The sequence below is a fragment of the Phascolarctos cinereus genome, unplaced genomic scaffold, assembly GCF_003287225.1.
Source record: "Phascolarctos cinereus isolate Bilbo 61053 unplaced genomic scaffold, phaCin_HiC Scaffold_3;HRSCAF=262, whole genome shotgun sequence".
Classification (NCBI taxonomy): Eukaryota; Metazoa; Chordata; class Mammalia; order Diprotodontia; family Phascolarctidae; genus Phascolarctos; species Phascolarctos cinereus.
The window spans coordinates 22,148,463-22,164,894 of NW_027555736.1; the positions used below are offsets into that span (position 1 = coordinate 22,148,463).

The 16,432-nt window shown below is 42.2% G+C and overlaps 1 protein-coding gene across 2 annotated transcripts in view; it reads right to left on the reverse strand.

Annotated features, from left to right (window-relative positions):
* Positions 1-16,432, reverse strand: part of ANK3 (ankyrin 3) — a 725,987-nt gene that overhangs the window by 561,314 nt on the left and 148,241 nt on the right. The window contains exon 1 of one of the 2 annotated variants that reach the window (XM_078150720.1): positions 5,339-6,038. The exons of the other annotated variant lie outside the window; for it this stretch is intronic. Coding sequence (XP_078006846.1) covers positions 5,339-5,401 — 63 coding nt within the window. The 5' untranslated portion in view covers positions 5,402-6,038. Of the gene's footprint in view, positions 1-5,338; positions 6,039-16,432 lie in introns of those variants that run through there. 2 annotated transcript variants of the gene reach the window in all.

Genomic DNA, 16,432 nt, shown 5'->3' on the forward strand with positions numbered 1-16,432 from the left:
AAAACCATAATTAAACAATAGACTACATAGATGATTGTCTGTGGGGACAAGAAAAAAAGAGAGTACAGAAAACAGTATAATATGAAATTATCACTCCTCCTTCCAAAATAGACACTGTTAAGCTTCCCATAGAACAAAAGAATAGATCAATAAAACATTTACTAATCTCCTACTATATGCCAAGCATTGTGCTAGGCCCTGGAGATACAAAGTAACTAATAAACAAATCCTCTACCCTCAAGGGGCTTACATTGGAGGTGAACCAAAGATACTTGTTCGAACAAAGAGGCACAAAAGGCTAGAAGTCTATCTTCAAGGAAAACTTTGGTCTGTGAAGGTTGGCTTTGAGTATATATTTAACCTCTACTAAAGCAAACGATTTTGGTGTCCTATTTTTTTTTTAAAGGAACCTGGAATTGAAGAGGACAATATGCTTTTATCCACCAGCACTAAAAATAAGCAGCCCTAGTCCAGTGACTTACAGGACCAGCCAGCAACAGGTCTACGGGCTGTCTGCAGCTGACCCTGAAGATTGGCCTAAACAACTAGGGTGATGAAGGCTGGATCAGCAAATGGAGATGTATCCTGTTTGTCCCCAGGATCAAAGAACTTCCCAGTGGCATTTAGAAGAGTGGTCATGGACGTCAGTTCCATTGTCAACCACCCAAAGATGCCCTGGAAGCACTCTGAATCGATGCTGAAAATCAGCAGTCTCAAAGTCACTTTTAGTTTCTGGGCTTTGGATGGTTGGCTGAATTCAAAAGACTCAGTACCACTGTATTTTGAGCACCTAGGTGGCCCAGTGGATAGAATGGTGGGACTGGAGGTGGAAGAGTCATCTTCCTGAGTTCAAATCCGTCCTCAGACATGTACTAGCTATGTGACCCTGGGCAAGTCACTTAACCCTGTTTGCCTCAGTTTCCACATCTGTAAAATGAGCTGGAGAAGGAAATGGCAAACCACTCCAGTATCTTTGCCAAAAAAACCCCAAATGGGGCCACAAAGAGTCAGACACAGCTGAACAAAAGCACTGTATTTAGGGAATGATAACTGCTAGACTGTCAACTCTTTGAGGGCAGGGAGTATTCCTTTTCATCTCTGTAAACTCTATATCTGAAACACTGTCTAACTCTAACACATATCAGGCATTTTTTAAAAAATTTGTTTTTTGGTCCAGGCAATGGGGTTAAGTGACTTTGCCCAGAATCACACAGCTACTAAGTGTTATGTGTCTGAGGCCAGATGTGAACTCAGGTCCTCCTGACTCCAGGGCCGGTGCTCTACCCACTGCACCACCTAGCTGCCCCAACACATCTGGCATTTTTGAAAGGCTTGTTAATAACAATAAAAATAATAGCATTTACAGAGCACTTGCTTTTAAGGTTTACAAAGTGCTTTTTAGTTGTGGCCTCCTTTGGTAAGTTTACTTTTGTTTTCTCCTTTGTTAAACTGAAATGAGAAATGTCTCTAGTGGATGCAGTTATCTCATTGTTTTACGGTTACTTCAGAATAGGTTTTTAAAACCTGGCCCTTGCTGCTGACCATGTGACGGCATGGCATCTCTGTTCAAACATCATTCACCTTCATTGCCTTTGACCAACAGCTAGGTACATGGGAAGAGATGCAGGCTTTGGAGACAGAGGTTCAAATCCCCAGGCCCACCACTAGCTACCTCAGTGTCCTTGGCCAGATCACTTAACCTCTTTCTACCCCAGATTCCTCATCAGTCATAATAATCTCCACTTACATAGTATTTTAAGGTTTGCAAAGCACTCTACAAATATTTTGTCATTCACAACAACCTAAGATGTGATGCTTTTATTATCCCCATTTTAAAGATGAGGAAACTGAGTCTGACAGAGAAATTAAGTGACTTGTCCAAAGTCACAGGTAGTAAGTATCTGAGGCAGGATCCAAACATAGGTCTCCATCGCCTCCAAATCTACCACTCTATTCAATGACTGCGCCATCTAGCTGCCTACATGTAAACTGCGTAAAAATTGTAAATTTAGCAAGCTGAGAAGGTAGGGTTATACTACCTCTAAGGTTTCTTCCATCATTAAAACTAAGTTCCTTTTTTCCTTATCTGGGCTCTAGCTTCCTCATCTCTAAAATAAGGGTATAGAATTAAATAGTTTCTGATATTCCTTTCGGCTCTGAGTCTGTGCTACAATGATCCCTATAAGATCTCTGTGAGCTAGGTTGACATATTATCCCCATTTTCCAGATGAGGAAACTGAGGTTCACAGTTAATTGGAACTAGAATTCTGGTGTCCTGGTTATCAGTCTGTTATCTTCTGAAGGAAAAAGGAAATAGCTGATGGGTGAAGAGAGAAACTCTAATGTTGTTAGACACAGAAGATGAAAAGAAATGGGATTTGAGGGGGGTTTTTTGTTTAATTTTGTTTTTCTCTAACAAGCACCAATAAGAGAGTTGCCAATAATGTACAAACCAGGCAAAATTCCTGTTGAAAGCCAATGCAGAATATATATACATACACATACATACATATATGTATATATACACACATACATACACACATACATGCATGTGCATACGTGTGTCTGCATGTATAAAATTATTCCATTAAAAAGTGCTTTTCTCATTGAGTGAAGTATACACCTTCTGAGTACTTCTCTACAATGAAATCCTGCACATTCATTGCAGGTTCAACTGTATCTTTAATTTGAAGTCCTACATGAAAATGTTATCCTCATCTTTTTTCCTAGGATATCTCCAAATACACAATTTAGGAAATATTGTCTGAAATACTTGGGGAATTTGTTGCGACACATGGCCTCTGACGGAGGCTAGAAGGCTCTCATGTGACCACACCCACTGGTATCTGTTGATTTGTTTTTGCAGATCGGAAAATACCCGTTGTGATTTTCTGGTCCTGTAAACTCATCTGCAATATATGGCCCTTCCATGGTTTTTGGTTCAGGCAGACATCCAAGAAAACAGATTTTTCTAACAATTAAAAATTCCCCCTCATTTTTTTTTATCTTAGGGAGAAAAACACCTATTCCTTCCTTTGAGAGATGTTTAATGAGTCCCTGCTATAAAATGAAAAAGTCTTGCTGAACATTGGTGGACATATTGGTAAAAATCACTAATTCAACACCACTCTGCAAGTCCAAGGTTCTTAATCTTTTTTGGGGTATAGGATCCTTTGGTATTCTGGGGAAACCTATGGAACCCTTTCTCAGATTAGTACTTTTAAACTAGTTGAAGGACATACTCAATTTCAGCAAGAGGTCAGTGAAAAGAAAGACATTTTTTTTTCATCCAATTTCATGATTTCCTGAAATCCTACATGGACCCCAGGTTAACATGGGGTCTAAACAGACCTGCTCTAAACAGAGATCTCTGTGAAATAACAAAAAACCTTAATGAGAAGCAAAAGAAGAAATCTATTAAGACAGCAAAGGAGCTTCGAAAATCTACAAATATGAAATGACGCTACACAAGAACTCAATTATTTATAAATAACCCAGACATCACTTACTATCATCTGGAACACACTCATATGGCTCTCAATAGAAAAGCCTGGACTCTCTCTGCCATGTCTTCTTCAAGGATCATGGGAAAGGTCCTAAACCTAAGGCAGAGAGGGGCTCACCAACATGAGCACAGATAACCATTTTCCTAGAGCCTAACACAGCACTATACAAGACACCAAACAAATCATTAGGGCTTGCAGCTGCGCCCTCCTCCCTTGGGTGGGGTGGGGTGGGGTGGGGGAGGGGTTGGAGGGGTGCCTGGGAATCAGAATATCATAGTATCACTTCTGCAACATCACCATCTCCTGCTGATACAAGGTGGGCAAAGTCAGGGATGGTTCAAAGCCAGTCTGGCAGGCTTCACTACCTGATAGATGCTGGACCACTGCCCCAGAGCTAACATATATAGGAATATATGTCAGGAAGGCATTCTCATGAGAGAGGTTACCTCCAAGGATGCAATATTCAAATAAATCTTCTATAAGTAAGAGCTGAGCTCTTACACACACACACACACACACACACACACACACACACACACACACACACACGGACAGTGGGAGGAAATGAGATGCCTGGTAGATTCAAGTGCTAGCTAGAATCTTGGTCTTTCCCCAACCAAAGCCAAACTGAAAACCAATCCCTTTGTAGGATCTTCTGCACCCTGGTGTAGGACACAATGCCTGAAAGTAGTATTTTAAGTGGAAGAAACATACAGGACAATCAAGGGTTCCAATAAATGGAAGCTTAACAGCCAGAATCAAAGAATAGGATTTAGAGACGATGACGTGTGAAGGGAGAGATAGAGAGAGGAAAATCCCTTCAAGGAAGAGCGAACTCTAATCCCACTCCAGAAAGGAGATTTCCTTTTTCTCAAATAGGTAAATTTACCTTTCTTGTTTTGAGCACATCCTAAAGCATCCTGCCTCACAATATGAACCAGGACGAATGGTATACCTAAGAAGACTTTTCTTTTTCTATTACAGATATATGTTCTAAAAGTGAAGTGAATGCCCCTTTACACACACACATACACACACACACACACACACACACACAAAATTTCTCTCTCCTCCCTTTCTGCCTGGTCAAAAAAATCAGACAGGATCTACAGGTCTAAAAAGAACTTGACACTAATCACTCATTTTATTTGTGGCCATTTTCCTGTTCACATGTGTCACAGTTAGACTATGGTTCACTGGTAACAAAAAGAGAAACAAGGGATGTGAAACCTGAAAATTCCAGAGTGAAACACTCAGCCCTATACTGATTAATGATTAAAATGGAATTCATTTCATGCTGTGCTTTAAAAGGATGACCACAGGTTTCCTTAGGTGTGCCCAAAATCCCATTTAAACAAAAATATATATCATACTGATCACACCCTTGACTGTTGATTAACAGGCATTCTGGAAAATCGGGTGGGGGTGGGGGTAGGATAAAATCCTCCCGAAAGCCCCCCCATCATTAAGAAATGTTTACTTACTCATTTCGTATAGCACTCTGAAAAATCCTACTTTCACAAAATTGATATGATTATGTTTAACTCTTTAAATATTTTAGTAATGTACATTAATTGTAATTTTTTTTTTCTCCATAATGGAACACACCCATTACTGGTCAGGCAAGACAAAAGCATTCTGATTCTAGCAACGTCTGCGTTTCCTAAATCTAAAATCAAATCTAGGAAGATCCCAGCATCAAAACATAAAGATTATGAGAGAGAGAGAGAGAGAGAGAGAGAGAGAGAGAGAGAGAGAGAGAGAGAGAGAGAGAGAGAGAGAGAGAGAGAGAGAGAACAATGCATAGAACATGTTGCTTATTTGTGTCTTACCTTTTTGCCCTTCCTTTTTCTATGGACAGGTTTCACATTTTTCTCCTTTGGTTCCTCGCTCATGTTTGTAATTAGGTAAGCTTATGAAACAGGAGAGACTAAGGCTTGTATTCCAACATCCAAAGCCACTGTAAATATTCAAAGCATTGAAACCAAAGTCCATTTACTGCCGGTTCCCAGACAAGTCACAGAATAAGCTGCTGTTTCGACCCAGCCCTGCTCTCTCCGACTTCCAACTGCTCATGTAGCCTGTTTTAGCTTTCCTAGGCAAGAAACTGGGTGTTCCTTACATCAAAGCGTCTATTATTCTTCTGTTGAAAAAAAAAATCAATATTTTGGCCTTTCGGTTTTTGTAACTGATCGTTACCCCTGAGAAGAAAGCTTGACAAGACTTGGTGGCTCGCTCCTGCACAGTGTTCCAGCCTCTAACTGGTGTGGAGGAGCCTCACGCCCAGAAAAATCGGCTGCAGACTGCTGACAAGCCTCCCAAGTGCTCGCTGTGGGTGATTTGCTGTTTCTCGCAGGAGGGGGAAGCAGACTGTAAATCGCCCTGACTGCCGCTCGCGTACAATACTACCACATGTGCTGAATGCATCAGAGCATACCAGAGAACGGAGCCAGCCAAGAGAGGAGAGAGTGATCAAAGCTCAGGTTACAGGTCCTTAAAAACACGGGGTGATTTAAACAATAAAAGGTCCCCGCCCCCACCGGCCCCCCACGACTACTACTAACTAACTTACGCAGGATGGGGATGGTCTGTTAGCCATTATTTTGGCTGGTGTGACCAGTAAGGAGCTGGCCCTGCTGCGGCTTATGCTGACGTGTTTGAACTAACACTGGTCATAGGAAGGCATCGGGCATGCTTGTGTGTGTGCCTCTGCGATGGCTTTCATTTCATATGACACATGCTTCTCAGCATCTGCAAAAAAGGGAGGCAGCCGCTGCGGAGCCCTCCAATTGGCATAAACATGACGTGGCCCTTGACTGTGATTCCGGCGGTGAGAGGCTCAGCTCACATTACCACCCCTAGCTGACCTGCTGCTGCCCAGGCGGGGACCAGGCCCAGGGCTCCTCTCACTGCGTACCCTGCCTGGGCTGGGAGCTAGAAACCTGAGGTTTGGGCGTGTTGGGATGGGGACTCCATCACCATGCTACTCCCGACTGTTCCCAAACTGTTAAATCATCACTCAGTTGCTGGTGTAGTCAGAGTAAGAGTCCTAGCTATTTATTACTTGAGAGACCTTAAAGAGTCTCTTGGGCCTAGGTCTCCTCAACTATGTAATGATGGGGCAGGACTAGAGATGATCTTGCAAGGCCCCTTCCTGCTCTGAGTTGTAGTGTCTTAGTATTTCCAGGCACCATTATGGTATCTCTGAAAGCTGTATTCCATCTTGGTTTTGAGTTGAGCACAGTTTTGTTTTTTTTATTTTTGTTTTTTAATTGTAGGAGTCACAGAATGGGGCCACTAGATGACTAGGGAGAGAGTTAGGGAGATAGAGAAAGAATAGGGAGGGGAGAAAGGAGGAAAAGAGGGGAGCAGGGAAGAGGAGGGAGAAGGGAGAAGAGGAAGAAGGAAAGATTGAAAAGAGGAGGGAGAGGAGGAAGAAGGGGAAATAGGGAAAAGAAGAGGGAGAAGGAAGAAGAGGAGGGAAGGAGAAAAAAGGAGGGAGGGTAGGAAAAAAGGAGAAGAGGAAGAGGAGAAAGGGAAAGAGAGGAGTAGAAAAGAGGAGGAATGGGAGAAGGAAAAAGAAGGAAGGGAAGGAGGAAGACAAGGAGGAAGGAGAAGGGAGAAAAGGAAGGAGAAGAGACAAGAAGAGGAAAAAAGAAGGGAGAGGGGGAAATAGGGAAAAAAGAAGGGAAGAAAAGAGGACAGAGGAGGGAGGGGAGAAGGACAGGAGGAAAGGGGAAGAAGGGAGAGGAAGGGGAAAGAAGAAGGAAGGGAAGAACAGAGAGAAAGCAGAGGAAGAGGAGAAAGAAAGAATAAAATGGAGGGGGAAAAAGAGGGAGGAAAGAAAAGGAGTAAGAAGGGAAAGAAAAGAAAGGGAGGAGAGAGGAGAAAGAGAGAGAAGGAGGAGAGAGGATATAAGAAATGATGAGGGAAGAGGGAGAGGAAAAGGAGAGAGGGAGAATTGAGGAGAGGAAAAGGAAGCAACAAGAGGAAGAGATGGAAGGGGGAAACAAAGGGAGGAGGAAAGAGGGAATGAAGGGAGGGACAAGTGGGAATGATGGGGGGAAAATAAGGGAAGGGTGGGGAGGAATAGAAAAGGGGTAATGGTTATGGTAGGGCAGGAAAGGCCAGCCCAAGAGAAGAGATAAAGGAAAAGGAAGAGGTATAGGGTAACAGGACCGGGACTTTCCTAAGTGTTGGATAGGATAGGTCCCTAACCTGCATTTATTAAGCACCTAAGTGAGAATGCACCCTAATAAGCCCTGGAGATACAAGGGGAAGGTGAAAAACAATCCCTGCCCTCAGGGAGCTGACAATCCGGGACAGGATACCACAAGCAAACAACTCCATACCCCTCTGATATTCTAAAGAGGGAGGCAGAGGTTCTAAGATGTGGAGGTGGGGGAGGGGGATGTTTAAAGCACCAGGACCAGCCCTTGCAGACATCCAGGGCAGAGGCAAAAGATGGCCCACTGAGCTTAAGGACAGCTAGTTAGCCCCTTTAACAGAAGGTGGAGGGACTTAAAGGAAGCACCACATAGAAACGGGAGACTGGAGCCGTCCGGGGCAGGGCCTCCAATTCCAATATCCTTGAGCAAAGGGGAGAACTGAAGAAAGGCTTCTAAGGAAGGGAGTGGGATGCTGTATGAGGACGGGTGAGGGAGATCATAGACCAGAATTAAGAGTCTTTTATGAAGTTCATCCATGAAACCAATGATCCAATGTGCCAGGCTCTAGGCTTACAGAAACCAGATTCAAACTTGGGAATGGTCACCCCAAATCACGTTGTCTCCTCCAATATTTTTTTGTGCACAAGTGACAAATGAAAAGTGAACTTCAGAACATGAAATTTGGAGTCTGAGGTCATGGTTCACATCCTAGCTATCCTAATTACTAAATGCATGACCTTTAATTTTCTGAGCCTCAGTTTCCTTATCTGTAAAATTAGCAAGTCTGAGCAAAATATATACTCAGGTCCTCTCTAGCTCTTAATCTTATAATCCAAGGTACTCCAGAAATGGAAAAAAAAAAAGGATGGTGTGGGTATATCACTTGTCCTATATATTATCTGATTTGATCCTCACCGCAATGCTGTGAAGTAGGTATTAAAGCTAAGATTATCCCCATTTTGTAGATCATCCAGTCAGTCAACAAATATTTATTAGGTGTTTTCTGCATGCTCAGTTATAGAGGAGACAAAGACCCAAAAAAAACACTATTCCTGCCCTCAAGGGGCTTGCATTCTAACAGGAGAGATAACATGTAAATGACACACAGAATAAATGGAGGGAAAACATGAGGAGTGGGTGGGTGGGCAGATGGGGCCAAACCAGGGAAAGTCTCCTGCCCAAGGTGGGAGTGGGGTTGAATCTTGAAGAAAACCCTGGAATCTATAAGTGGGAGGTGAGGAGAGACAGCATTTCAGGCAAGAGAGACACCATGACCACAAGCCTTTATTAGGTACCCCCAATTTATCCTGCATGTAACGTGTTTATACATGTTGTTTGCATCTTGTCTCCCATGATAAATTGTGAGCACCTTGAGAGCAGGGACTGCTTATTGTTTGTTTTTCTGGGTTTTTTCTGTTTTGTTTTGTTTTGTTTTTTGACTTTCTTTGTGTCCCCAGCACTTGGCACAGTGCCTGGCACATAGCAGGTGCTTAATAAATGTTATTTGACTAACTGATTGGTTTAGTATGTGCCAGATAGTGTCCTAAGCTCTAGGGAGACAAACCCATAAAAGGAGTAAGAAAGTCCCTGCCCTCAAGAAGCTTACATTCAAACGGAGGAAGTCAACAAATAAAAGAGAGGTGAAAAACACTAATATTCTGGGTGAGGGGATGGGGGATACCCTGAAAGGGAGAAGGGACAGGGAGGGTACAGAAAGCCAGAAACAGAGCCCAGAGGGGAATGAAAGCTGGCCATTGTAAAGGGAGTCGGGAGGTAGAGTGCTGTGATTGAGGAGGTGAGGCTAAGACTGGTGTTTCTTGGCTCAAAGCTGGTATCAGAGGCAAGATTCAAATCAAGATGTTTCCGAAGCATAGATTGGCACACTTTCCCTATACTCTCCCCTCCCTCCCATATACTTCGAAATTAAAAAGACATCCCTGGAGGGTATAGGAAAAGGGATGCTTTGCCTTGGTAATCCAATGGGGTAATTGAGGAAAGGGGTGGGGGGAGATTTTGAATTGGCTCTGTTAGGTTTGCCTTGACCCTGAGTTATCTCCTCATTCACCTACACCCACTGCCTATCTAAGACATGGCCCACTTCCCTGCAAGTAGCCACCAACATTTTAGTCTAAGGCAATCACTCTGCTGTATCATATCCGAGGCGATGCATCCATGGCTACAGTACTTCCCAATCCTAGGAGTCATTGGCTTATCCACGTACCACTGGCATGGTATGTTTATATATCTTTTTCCTACTTCTCACTCCCTGTGTGATGTTCAACAAGGCACCTAACGTCTCTGGGCCTTATGGAAGTCTATCACTAAGGTTACTTTCTAGCTTTTGATCAATGGCTCACCTACCTCCTCCTAAAAGGATTTAGGCACAGAAGGGAAGCTGGGAGTAGCTTCCCTGATTGGCCAAGCCTAGGGAAATAGTGGTAGGAGCTGAGTAGGAAACACTGCCAGTGAGTTCCCAGAGAGCCGTGTGTATCTTGCTAACAGCCACCTGGACACTTCAGCTCCTTTCTGCTCTAAGGATGACACATCTTTTCATTTTGATCGTGCACATCCCAGCAGATCCTGGGTGGCCAGCAGTCCAGAGAGGGCCAGATTACGCCCCAAATCTTTAAGCACACACCCTCAGGCTTCTCTGCTTATTCTCACTGTAGCTTGACAATCAGCTCCCATTTCTGCCCACATCCATCCACCCTGCCCTCTTTTCACTTCCCTCAAGTTGTGTCAATAGCCTAAGCGTATGAAAGGGGCCAAACAAGAGGCAGTTTTGACAGCCCAGTGCTGACATTTCAGCATCTTTATTCTAGGATCAAAATCTTTCTCATCTTTAAAACTCAGGAGTCCCTACCAACTCCTCATCCCCTGAAGACACCAGCCTCCATTTTATCCTCAGCAATCACACCAGAATTTTCTCCTTCCTCATCTCCAGACTCAGCTCAAATACTGGTTTCTGCAGGAAACTTTCCCTCATCTCTTCTGTCCCTCCCACCACAGAAACACTATTTTTAAAATAATATTTTATTTCCCCCCCAATCATATGTTAAAAATAAGTTTTTAACATTTAAAAAAAAGTTTTGAATTCCAAATTCTCTCCCTGCCTCCCCCCCGAGAGAGTAAGCAATCCAATATAGTTTAAACATGTGCAATCACGTAAAAAACATATCCGTATTAGTCATCTTGTACAAGATGCCTTTCCTCAGATGTCCTCATATTTACACGATGCATATCCTGTATGTACATCATTGTTTCCATGGTGTCTCCTCCATCAGAGTGCAAGTCCCTTGAGGTCAGTCTGTGTTTTTGCCTTTCTTCTATACCCAGCACTCAGCATACTGCTTGGCACACAATAAATGCTCACCCATCAGATTGACTGCAGTCAGATGAACGGTCCACTTTTGACATGCTTCCTTTAGCCTGCTTTTATTTACTTTCTGAGGAATATCCTGAGTGTACTCACTACCCATTTCTGGCCCCCTTATTGCCCCGCTGATCTCCACCCAATGAGGAAATCCAGCTCTTACCTTGGAACCCATGGATCTTGACTGGTGAGAGTTGACCACACCTAGTCCAACCTAGACCCATCCTTGCTCTCTGGATATCTTCCTACCAAACCATATCCCATTTCTCCCACCTCTAGGTATGGGAATAGCCATCAAATCAACACTTCCATTCCTGGAAAGATTTGTTGATCAGTTGCCTTACAAGTTCTACTCACCATCTTTGTGACTTCCTGGACCAACTCCCTTCTAGCTAGCTACCATTTCCCCCTCCATGTTGTTTTCCCTATTAGAAGGTGAGTTTCTTGAGAGCAGAACCAATATGGTTTTGATATTTACATCCCTGGTGCTTAGCACAGTGAACAGTACACAGTAAGTATTTCCTAGTACTCAGCATTTGTTTCCATGATACTGTACAAGCATGACAGTCTTTTCAAAGGGACTCACAGAACTTTTGGGCTCTATGAGTGCCCAACACATAGTAGGCAAGAGGCAGCATAGTAAAAAAGAGTATTAGACTGTGGAAAAGTCACTGGAGCCTCAGTGTTCCCATCTGTAAAGTGGTAACATGATACCCATACTGCCTACCTAACAGCATTTTGAGGAAAATGCTTTGCAAACTTTAAAGGTTTAGAGGAGACACTGTGGTATGGTGCAAAGAGCCTATTAGAGTCAGTAAAGCTGGGTTCAAATCCAACCTCTGACACTCCTGAGTAATTCACCTAGCCTCCCTGGGTCTCAGTTTCCTCCCCTGTAAAATAAAGGAAATTGTATGGCCTCAGGGCCCACCTGAAGCTCTAGATCTGTATAATATGACTATGATAAAGGTGAATTATCATCATAGATAACAAATGCCTGTTAGATAAGATTTTATTCTCTTTGCTCACTAATCAGGCAACAAGAATACTAACAGCCACTAGCATCCACTAAAAACCTGACATTATGTTGCCTAGTAACTTAAGAATTATAGAATTTAATCAAACACCAGAAAAACTTATGTCAAGTCAACAAGAATTTGGCTTATTTCAAAATATACCTATCAAAGCCCTATGCAAAGGACTTTGTGCTGAATATCTAGTGGCTTTTTTCCCCTTCTAAATAATAGAAGAGTAATTACTGATGTAATTTAAATTATCCTTTTAATGCATTATGTATGTGAATATACATATACACATATAATATTTGCACATGTAGTCTCAATAAGAGAATGTAAGCTCCTGGAGGTCAGGGATTATTTCAAGTTAGTATCCTGAGAACCTAACATAGTGCCTAGCAAGGAGTAGCCAATTAATAAATATTTGTTGATTGATCTCAGCTGATTTTCGCAACAAATGTGTGAGGTGGGTTTGTATGGGCAGTGTTAGCCCCATTTTACATATGTGGAAACTGAGGCTCAGATAGTTTATGTGACTTGTCCATAGTACATGTCTTATTATGGAATCAGTAAGTGTCCTTGATGAAATATGATCCTGGGTCCTCTTCCACTACACCACAAAGCCTTTGAGAATATGGTAGCATGGTAGTATGATAACAACACAAAAGGTTTTTAGTTTGGCTATCTGAGAAGTGGGAAGGGGAAAATATAAGAAGAAATCTAGGTGATATATAAATAAAAGATACCAAAAAATCTATTAAAATATGCATAACTTGATTGAAGATACAAAATACACAGAAAACCCTCAACATGAAAGCCATACAGATTAATAAAAGTTCCAAAAGAACAATAAATAGGAAAAATATCATTGAAAATAATTATTCTACAATCTTCAAAACTGTGCTAAAACTGGTACAAAATAAAGAAATTCAGTAGAAGTTGACATGACGTTAAGACTAGAAATATAATTGTCCTTGTTTCATTTTTTTCTTTCTTTGAGTAGATGTCACCCTTACTCAGTTTGAATTTATAGGCTACTCTAATGTTACAATCTGAATTATTCTTCACTGGTTGAATACGGGAAAAAAGTATCTGAGATGTAATAACCACTTCATCTGTAAAAAAAAAAAATCCACAAATAATATGAGACCAAGAGTCACTCCCAAGCAGCAAAGTGGACAAAGGATACAAATTTCCAAAATGAATGAGAACTATCAATAGCTATAGGAAAAAAGACATAACTTCAGAAAATATCAGCACTGGAGAGAGCTAGTCCAATCCCTATTTCCCATTGCAGAGACGGGAGAGCTTCCCAAGAGGGGAAGCAAATTACCCAGGGTCATACAGTCCACTAGTGGTCAATTGAATAATTGCTTTAAATGTCTTATCCTAGCTTCAAATTTAGCAGGGCAAATAGTATGTCATTCATTTAAGGAGTAAATTGTTTTGCTTCCTCAAGTAAACTACTCATATGAGTTCACTTAAGGAGTAAATCATTTACCTTAACGAAAAGATTTTAGATTGCTCACCAAGGCTACTACATGGTAGGTACTACGGTAAGTCCTGCAAAAAAGCAAAAATAATTCCTGCCATCAAGGAGCTTATTTTCTAATGGGAAGAGACAAGTACAAATCAGAACATACAAGATAAATACAAGATAAATGATGGAGGGTAGCTTATAAAATGCTCAGCATATTTTTCCAGAACTTAACTCCAAATTGCTAACGAACTCTAATAATTACTTGGGTTGTTTTTCTTTTTTTAATCCAGATTTGTGGTTTCATCTGTGGAGCCAACTCCCAGCACAGAAATTCCTTCCCAAATATATATCAGGAACTTGTCTATAAATTAGAGGTACAGAAATGCCTAGAGAACAGAGTTTGGTGACTTATCCATAGTTATACAGCCAGTAAATGTCAAAGGAAGGGCAGTAACTAGGGTGGGCCAGGGGCCAATTGGAAGGCCACGTCTCTGCCTCCTACCCTGGGGAACTTTTCTTTCCCTGGAATCTTTGTCCAAGCTTTTCCTTGGAGAGGAAAATCTGGGGCCAAAGCACACCTGGAAGGGACTCCCCTCCTCCCTCACTCCAATTCTTGTCCTAAACTATAAGACCAGAGGCTCCAGTTCAGGAAGGGTCAGTGCCCCTGAGATTGTTGAGATTTCTACAACCTGGCAGAAAAAATGCTGGAGTGAGAGTCAGGAGGCCTGATCTGGTGAAAGCCCCTCTTCTGAAATGAATTCTGGGCCTCTGTTTCCTTTCTGTAAAATTAAGGTTGGATAAATTGGTCATGGAGGTCCCTTCCAACTCACACGGTGTGTGTGGGAGTCTATGACACACATCCCTTCTCTGACTCCCCCCAGTTCATCTTCTAATGCAGTAGAGTGGAATGATGTCACTCTGTAACCCGGATACCAGCTTTTCTGGGGCCTCAATTTTCCTGTCTCTTGGCCTGAATGATCCCTAATATGTCTTAATGTTTGTTCTTGTTGTCGCTGTTTGTTGAAGCGTGGGGCAATATGGAGGTGGCTTCAACTTTCTGTTGACTCTCTCCCCAAATACATCTATCAGTGAGGGTTACAATTTCTACCCCAGTAATGAGGTTTCTTAAATGTTAAGCATGAAGAAAGACTGACCTTTGCATCTAGTTATCAAGAATAATGAGATAAACTAGGAAGTTGCCATAAGGCCTGTTTCTTGGGGATGTAAGGAGGGAAGGTGGAGCAGTCCCCTCAACAATGGTATGTGTCCCCAAACTGTGGGCGCTTTTCCTAATAATTGTCCAGGAGGTGGTTCCTGGTGGTCTGCTTAGGGGCAAAAATTCTTACTTATGCCTCTGGTCAGAAATTGGACGTGGAGTTAGAGAAAGAGTCAGACTTGGAATCAGGAAAGCTGGCCCTCTATCCACACGGTCAAGTCTGAAGAAGTCTCCAAAGAGAAAAGAATTTCTGCCGAAGTTTATAAATACTGATAATTGGGGTGGGAGAGTGGGGCGGAGAGGGAGAGAAGCCCTCTAAAACAAAACAGCCCAATCGGAAGCCACCACACTTCTAACAATATAAAAAAGTTAACACTACCTGGGATGAAAGGAAATAAATGAGAAAATTACACCCAAAGCCAAAATTGCTCAACTAAGTTTGTAACCACAGGTAATGGGAAAGCCATTACTGACTAACTTTCGCTTCACGGTGCTTGCATATATCTGTATTACGGCAATGCGTTTATAGAACTACTGACTTCTTCATTAAAATAAACTGATGCTACACCACGTATGGTGCAAGTAGATTTTAAGATCCAAATTGCCCTGGAGAAGAGCAACAATCTGATTGATCTAAAAACAGTCTGGGGGTGATTGCTACCCTGAAAAAGTCTCACCCTTCACTGCTATCTAATGCAAATTACACAAATTACATAATTCCCCCTCCCCCCCAACCCCAGCCTTTGGGGAAGTTAAATTTAGCCAAAAGCAAACTCTACCAGGTGAATACATTGCAATGATCAACTTGGCAAAGGGAGCTCTCTCCAATTTGTTGACGAGAGAGGAAAAAATAGAACGGGGTCACCCCAGGAAGCCCCAAATAGGCCTTTCCCAGAACTTAGAGCTCCATCAGAGTTTACTCCATAGATCAGCTATCAACTAGTTGATACAAATCTACTTGGACAGTTCTATTTTTAAATTAAATAACTCGCATAAGAGGACACCAGCATGGGCCAAGTTCGGCCTAGTAGGACAGTGCTATTTTTAAAATGAAAATGGCTTGCATAGGGGGAAAGAGAGGGGACAGGGAAACAGCTAGGGTTATCTCCTGTGAGGCATTCACTTTAAAACAGCCAAGAATGATTTTCTTTAAGGAGAATTTGAAATGATTTCTCAATCGAGTTTCATTCAAACACTAGGAGTCTTTTTTTAAAAAAGGAAAATAGAAAGCTTGGGACATAGTATACTTCCCGCGATGTAAATGACCCGGTGGGACAGCCGACCCGAGTCAGCAGCCAAAATCCTTTAGTGCATTCCTCACATACCAGTCATTTAATCCAGAGCACTTAACTACCTGTAATCTGTCACTTATAAACCAAACTACTCTTGGATAAATAATTCTTTTTTTCCCTAGAATTTTCCAGCTAAAAGGGACCCTAGGGGCCAGAGAATCTAAACTCTCTAATTTTACAGCAGAGGAAACAGAGGCCTAGTGGCAGTGATTTATAGGTTCCGAAAGTTAGTCAGCATCACAGCCCAGACTGGACCCTCCGTCCACTACTCCCCGCCTTCTCTACAGCTCTTCACACTAGGATATGCACCTACCTTCCTTTGTGTTTCTTGTATCTTTGTATTTTTACCCACACTGCCATTTGAAGGGTCAACTTCAAACATG